This window comes from Harpegnathos saltator, unplaced genomic scaffold (assembly GCF_003227715.2).
Source record: "Harpegnathos saltator strain DR-91 unplaced genomic scaffold, Hsal_v8.6 scaffold855, whole genome shotgun sequence".
NCBI classification, from domain to species: domain Eukaryota; kingdom Metazoa; phylum Arthropoda; class Insecta; order Hymenoptera; family Formicidae; genus Harpegnathos; species Harpegnathos saltator.
In genome coordinates, this window is record NW_020230710.1 from 31,147 (window position 1) to 39,329 (window position 8,183).

An 8,183-nucleotide genomic window follows, 5' to 3' on the forward strand; every position below is an offset into this window, starting at 1 on the left:
GTCGCCGTGCGCTCGAGATAGCATTAGAGATGTCACTTCCGAACGACATCTCTCAACGTTATCTAGGGAGAGGAGAGTGTCGTGAGCGTGGAGCGTCAGATAGCTCAGTGGTCTAGAGCAGTCGATCTGTCATCTGTCATTACGACTGGCACTTTTCCCTTCTTTTTGCATTACTTGTTGCATTTATTAGTTGCTCATTAGTTACATTTATTAGCTGTCATCATATCTTATTTTAATTCGACAATATTCTTTCCCACGTTATACGAAAAAATTCTGTCTCCATCACACAACATAACGATTGCATGAATTAGATTTGTTTCTTAAAGGTAATCATTCAAGTATATTATATTTCTCAAGGCCTTTGCACGTAGAAAAGTTTTAACCGTAAAGGCTCTCGCAGCTAGCGCGATGTGCGACGCGATACATGATATGCGACGCACGATATCCAATGAGCGTGCTGTTATTCAGAAAGAGCTGTACGCTTATTGGATATCGCGCTTCGCGTATCGCGTACCATCGTACATCGCGCTGATCTGCGAGAGCCATAAGGCCGGGTCTACAATAGATGTAGTAAGCTTTAAGCCTTAAGAAATTTGCTAAATTTATTCGATTATTCTTGTAAAAATCGATTAGGATTGGTTAATTTCTTAAGGCTTAAAGCTTACTACGTCTATTGTAGACTCGGCCTTAAGAAAAACACGTGGCGAACAATATGCCACCAAAAAGATGTTCTGCGATTGGTACGAAATATGAGTGTAATACTGATTGGTCGAACCCGTCCCACTTATTCTTAACATGTTGCGACTTGCGGCATTCCGAGTTCAACCGCCGTAATGGTAGCTGACCGAGGAATATCCAGTGTAAAATGATAGAAAAAAAGCGTAATCAAGAGCTTTGATTATAAATAGTAAGACTTTAAATAGTCAAAAGACGAGAGCGTGACGAAAGAAGAATTGGTAAATCAAGGTGAGTGAAAAAAGATTAACGAAGTGACAGAAGAGGACATGGAATAACACGGCGATTGCAACAAGTGAAACAAACGGATGTATTTGAAATATTGGTCATTGCACCATGTAGCTGCAGCGTACATTGAAGAAAACACGTCAATATGGAACGTATTAATTATCTACATAAAATTATTTACTTTGTGCAAATCATTGTATATATTATCAGTACAGCAAAAGAGAACGTTAGGTTGTGTTAGGGATTACAAGAAAGTTGCGGTCATTAAATCGGTCAATTTTTTGCATGTATCTTTGTCGACATATATTTGGTTTATACAAGTACAAAATATCGTGCAGCCACATTTTATTAATTTCTGTGAACAAAGTCTATCTTTTTACGATACATTGCTGAATTGATGAAACAAAATAAAGTAAGAAAACATATTTGTCCCTATCTAATGCACCAGTTCAGCAGTGCAACAAAAAAAGCCTCATATAAAATGTTACAGAATGCTTCTTCATGGTTTTATATTAATGGGCAATAACTATAATTATAAAGAGGATCAGTCGGAAGCAAACTGATAACCACCATAGTCATGGAGAGCAAAAATTGGATAAGATAATTTTTGTTTAATTTGAATTGTAAAGTCTAAAACTGCGTTTCTGATATACAATGTCAGTGAATGTCAGAGAATCCATAATATACTTAACAGCAGCTATAGATTTTCCAAATTGACAATGCATATCGAAAGGCAGCCTTAAACAAAAAGAAACAAAATAGCTCTTTATCTTTTATGTCAATTCCAATTAGAATAAAATTGACTTATTTTATTTTTGCTCTTAATGACATATTTCATCGCAGCAATTATACATGTGGAATATAAGTAAGATGAAAATTGACTAATAAATTCTAAAGAGCATGGTCTGCAGCACTTCTTTTCTTGTATATAACATAATACTTTTGTATATTTAATGACTTGCAATTTTTCTTCTCTTTTTACTTGTTGCATTTACTGTAGCAACTATAGTTGCTCTGCCGTCATATCTTATTTTAATTCGACTATATTCTTTCTCATATTATGTAAAAGTTCTGTCTCCACTTCACAACATAACAACTGCTTGAATTTTATTCGTTTCTTGAAGATAATCACTCAAGTATAATATATATATCAAGTATAATATATACTCTACAATAGTTTTCTTACAACTCACTTCTTTCAGAAATGAAAACATTTTTATATGATTTTACATTTGATTTATTATAACAGGCAACAATTAATAAATGATATAGAAGCGTATTATAAATATTAATATTGTTTATATATTATATTCTTTTCCCTAGATGACAGATCGATCAAAATGCACAATAACGAAGTCACCACGTTATCAAACCACGTCATCGTCAGAGGAAGGCCCGAAATGCAGGAAGATGCAAGAATCCTGAGGAGATGTGCAGGAAGATATCGAAGACGATATTGGCGAATTGAGAAGGTTACTCGAACCAGATAACTCTTCCAATAATCTTAATACTATTAATACACAAGAACACACATTCCCGTATGTTATTAGTACTCCATATTCACAACCTCCATGTCCACAAGCTCCATATCCACAAACTTCACTAACTCCATGTTCACAAACTTCTGCATCTCAAGCCACACAACACCCATATACAATGTCCCAAAACATTCCTCGCATTTCCTCATCAAATTATAACGTTTCTCCATACACTCATGATAAACATGTAGAAAAGCAAATACAGCAGAGAACTTATTATAGTAATAGTCAACATTCTCAGTTTCAGATAGTGCCTTCTCCAACAGGACAACCTGGACACGAAATAGCACCTGCGGAGACTCCACGGACTACTGAATCAAATAATCTGTAAGTTTGTAAATATATTTTAAAAACAAATACAAGTGCTTGACAGCACTTCGTTGAGAAATGATTGTATCTTAATGAAATTTACAGGGCTGTAATTATGTTGTATGTGACAAATTCCCAGATGTTCAATGGACGTACATCGGACGTCCTACAGGTCCGATGTCCAAATAAGGACATCCTTGTACATCCAATTTATGTCCACGGACGTAAATCAGATATACGGACATAAATTGGATGTGAAATGTACATCCATTGGATGTCCGGTGATGTCTGGGTTACATATAAGAATATTAGAGAAATATATTAAATATTTTGGTAACAGTTAATACAATGAATTCTTATAAATACTATTTCAAGAAATACTATTTAAGAAAATTAATTGTATAATGTGGTTATATCTGACAAATGTCTACAATATTTGATAAATGTTGAGAGACAGAGCGTGTATATGTGCGTGTGTTGTCAAATAACACACGTAGCGCGTTATAAAAATATGAACTCATTGTATATTACATATAATTGCAAAAGAAGAGTGCATGTAATATCTTACAAATTTGTTAAATCGACTGCAAGTGTTACTTTATGGATATATTTTTATTGTAACGTATTTTGCAAAAATTTTTAGCCTACATTATCTCGCTTCTGACGTCATTAAAAAAGAGAGACAATGCAAGGGGCCGGGAGCCTTAAATGTCAATAAATAAAAACTGTGTCTTGCAAAAAATAATAATAAAGATATTTAGAATGAAGAGATTTATAAAGCCGCAATTTTGTAGTTGTATACAGTGATATAGTGTGTGTAGACTTTAAATATGGTACCGTCAAAATGAGGTCACAATTATACCATTTAAACGATTTTTTTATTTTTTACTTCTGTTCGTCATGTTTCATATGCCATATCACTTTATTTATTGGCAATCGCTCGATCGTCATCTTTTTTCCTTTTTTCTGTTTTTATTATATATTGATTCCTAGACAGCACATTATCTCCTGGGAACGTCCTATGGACGTCCTGAGGATGAAGAAATGTCCCCAGGATGTCCTTAGGACGTACTTTGGACGTCTTTTGGACATTTGTGCTGTTAGGGTTACTACATATACAATGAGTTTATATTTTTATAACGCGCTACATATGTTATTTAACAACATATGCATTACACACTCTATCTCTCAACACTTATCAAATATTTATACAACATTGTAGACATTTGTCAGATATAACCACATTATACAATTAATTTTCTTAAATAATATTTGTTGAAATAGTATTTATAAGAATTCATTGTATTAACTGTTACAAAAATATTTAATATATTTCTCTAATATTCTTATATGTAATTTGTCACATATAACAATTGCAGCCCTGCAAATTTCATTCAGATACAAACATTATTATTTCTCAACGAAATGCTGTCAGGAACTTGTATTTGTTTTTAAAATATATTTCACAAATATGTTAATATGTAGGATTAGTGTAAATACTGTGGCTTTTGTGAAAAGTGAAATATAATAAAAAATGGCATAATGTTTGTCCTGAAGGTTTTTATAATTTTTAAATATCAAGTAATAGTTCCAGGTCAGTTCACGAACGCATGGACCGTTTGGAAGCTGAAGTAGGTTCTCAATGTATTTTTTTAAATTTCCATCTCACTTGTGTATGATAAAGCAATCTTTATATAATACAAATATTTTGACAATAATTTGTTTTAGGAAAATGAACAGTACGCTACAAAGCATTTTAAAGTCCTTGGAAACTAATCGGGATCGTAAACGTTTGCCCCGCAAACCAACCAGCCTGCCGATATCTAGCTACGCTGAGATGGACGCTTTTGAATTAATTAACGACGATGAATATGGAGAACTTGTAAGTAGAGAAAAATATTTAATTATTAGCGTATATTATCTGCAATTCTTGATATTTAACATTGTACATATATTAATTTCTATATTTATTTTCTTAGATAGGTTATTTTAATTATATCGGAGGCTTTAACCTGAAAGAAACTGTCAACCTCTGCTTCAAGGAAGCAATAACAGACGATATCACGTCACTTTTTACTTGGTGGGGTCGCCACGATGGTGCAAGACCCTTATATAATGCTCGCATCATTCTAGCTATTTACGGTACAGTATTATTTTATAAAAATATATATTTAGAGTTATGGATACTGTTTTTAATGTTTATATATATTTCGATTTTTTTTAGAGGCAGTATGCGGTAACCGGAATTTCACCAAACCAACACGTTCGAAATTTCAAGCGCATAAGCGAGAAGCTCTACGGGCAGCCAAGCAGAGGAAAAGAACGAAATCACGTGGACCGCGTGCTGAAGGACCGGATCGAAGAGCGCAAAATTTTTGAAATGATGAAGCGGATGATCTTGCAGACAGCGATGAATAAGCGAAATTTCAACATTTGTTACGTGAGCATCATAAATTATGATTAAAAAAAGCAGTTATAGAAAATAATGACGATATCTAATTAAAATTGTTATGCAATTGAGGCTATATTCTATGAAATCTTATAGGAAAATCGTATATATATAAAAAATTGTGAACTGTTTACGCAATTAATATTTCTGAATACTATTTTAACAAAACAACGATTAAACGAATCATCTTAGCAGAATACTTATAAAATAAAATATAGCAGAGAGAAATTACCATTGGTGAGAAATATTAATTTTAACATATAATTTTGCAAATATAAAAATAATTTGCTCAATCATTACAGTTTTGCTACAACTGTATTTAGAACAATCAAATGCCTAAGCAGTTCACAATATTATATAAATACAGAATATTTCTACAAGTAATTTGTGAAATAGTCACATAATTCCATCATTAGAACATTTATTCAGATATGGTCATATTATTTTTTATGTTGTGCTGTCAGGAACATTAGAAGATGTATACAATATAACTATATATTCAGTGTATTATTTTGTAATTTATATTCAAATTCTACTCTTATTAAAACGTTTACTCCTCCATTGCATTCTATACAGGTGATCAATTCGATGTCTACGAAGGAAAGAAGGAAGATAATCGCAGGGCTGTAAGTAGGACTACGAGGGACACCATCCGGAGGATCGCACGGTGGGCGAGTCGGTAGGAGTCCGGCACTACCTCGGGGCTCCCCAGCACGGGTCCCGGGGTGTTCATGATGGATTTTCTCCCACTGAAAAAAAAAACTGCGATTGACCAAACGGCACTTTTCAGTTGCCAGTTTAATATATATCAAATATTTGTAATTTATAATTAATCTGTTCGTTTTTGAAGAACTTTGAATCTGTTTCCTGTTTCTACATTGCTGAACAGGTGCAATAAGTTAAAGTGAGACAGTTATATATTTTTTCACTTTAACTTATTACTTTAGCTCAGTAGTACAGTAATAGAAAACAGACCTATGTTGGTTTCTTGTGTGTTAAAATTTCTTTTTTCTAATTTTTCAAATATTGTATAATGTAATCGAAAAAACGTGAACTTTTCTATGTAAAAATTTGGAAAAAACGGAAATTTTAATAATATATGTTCGTTTCTCATTCTAACTTATTGAATTAATTCAGTTCTTCAAAAATGAATAGATCTGTTATCAAATATATTTAATTATATAATAAAGTTTCTATTTTATAATCATTGTACTTTTATTAAGTAACTTCTCTAGCCTAATATAAGTTCAATTTATAAAAGGAGGAAGGGGCAATAATTAACGTCACAGTATGCTCGGTTTCTGCCGTAAATCTACCGTTAGATGCTGCTTGGCACGATGTGCTCGATTTCTGCCGCAAATCTGCCGTCAGACGCTGTTCGGCACGGTGTGCTCGGTTTCTGCTGCAAATCTGCTGTTAGGTTATATTCGGCATGTTCAGCTTGGTTTCTGCTGACAGTCTGCCTTAAAATAATTTAGACAGTCTCTGCCGGCACAGTGCAAGCCTAATGGTAGTATACTTGATGTAAATCTGCTGCAAATTTCTGATCGAATTTGCCGTCATTCTGCCGACATTTTGCTATCTGGGTATATGTATCTTATCTCTAACTTATATCTATATCTTATTCATATTGATCTCTATGTAACTTGTCTGTGTATAGACAAGTATATATATATATATATATATATCTATATAAAAGTCAACTTTTCTATACATATAGTTCTTACTGAAATATTTTGTCTTATATTATTTATCTGAACAGTCTTTCAATAAGTGCTGCTCTTATCGCAAAACCTTCACCTGGTTGCCAATGTGGTTCATTAATTGGCACATCAATTTCATTATACTGTTCTTCTTGTTTTTCTTCTAAAATGTCATTAAAAGTTAATGCCAAATTGTATAGTACAGCACAAGCGACTATAATTGTAGTTGAACAAATCAACTTGTTGCTTAACCCTCTCGATAGGCATGGAAATCTACGCTTCCAAATTCCAAACGTTCTTTCGACAACCTGACGTGTCCTTCTGTGAAGTACATTGTAACTGTAATAAGAAATATTTATTTAATTATTACATTTGTAAATACTAAATCGCTGTACTTTTATAACAATATTTTTAAAAACATTTTTTATAATTTCAACAATTTTTAACAATACTTTTATATACAAAATTAGAATTTTAAAATGATGAATTGTATTAAAGATATAATTCTAACGCGATTTCCTCATCTGTTTCTGGATTTGGAAGTGGAGTTAAAAGAAATGGTAGACAAGGATACCCAGCATCTCCTACTAGAGTACCTGTAAGTTGTTCAATATATCTCGTGTATATCCTAGAGTTTTAGAAAATTCGACTGTCATGCTGACTACCTGGCCATTCTGGTATAATATCTAAAAATTCTGTTCTAGGGCCTACGACAGCCCGTGTACAAATACATAAAAGAAAAGAAAATTACTAACAAGTAACACTAGAGAAGTGTCATACGGCGATTTTCCTGAAACTTGGCATACAAATAGTACATAGAAAACTATTGGACATGTATATTGTTATATCGGCCCGAAAGCCGTTTGAAGGGTAGAAATCACCCTTATCGATTTTGGAGGTAAGTTCGACTATTTTACGAATTATTTTTACGATTGTTGCGAAATCAGGTAACTAAGGGTTTTTGGGGTTGCTGATAACAAATTTGAAGTTCGATTTTAAGAATTCAAAATGGCGGATCCAACATGGCGGTCGCATTTTTTCAAAAAGGTTTAATTTTTATGACAATTGGTATCTAGGGGTTTTCGGGGACCCTGAATACGAATCTAAAGACCGTTTTCAAAAATTCAAAATGGTGGATCCAGTATGGCAGAGGAATTTCTAAACAATTGTTGAATTTTCATGAAACTTCCCTAATAACCCAATCTGTCCGAAACAAATTTT

General features: G+C 33.0%; 1 protein-coding gene across 1 annotated transcript; it reads left to right on the top strand.

Moving 5' to 3' along the window:
• Positions 1 to 924: 924 nt before the first annotated feature.
• LOC105188866 (uncharacterized) lies at positions 925 to 6,332 on the top strand. Its single transcript, XM_025307393.1, has 7 exons — positions 925 to 966; positions 2,287 to 2,435; positions 2,743 to 2,828; positions 4,539 to 4,692; positions 4,790 to 4,952; positions 5,035 to 5,250; positions 5,836 to 6,332. Exons 2-6 carry the CDS (start codon positions 2,304 to 2,306, stop codon positions 5,187 to 5,189), a joined length of 690 nt encoding a protein of 229 aa, XP_025163178.1. The 5' UTR covers positions 925 to 966; positions 2,287 to 2,303; the 3' UTR covers positions 5,190 to 5,250; positions 5,836 to 6,332.
• Positions 6,333 to 8,183: the final 1,851 nt, after the last annotated feature.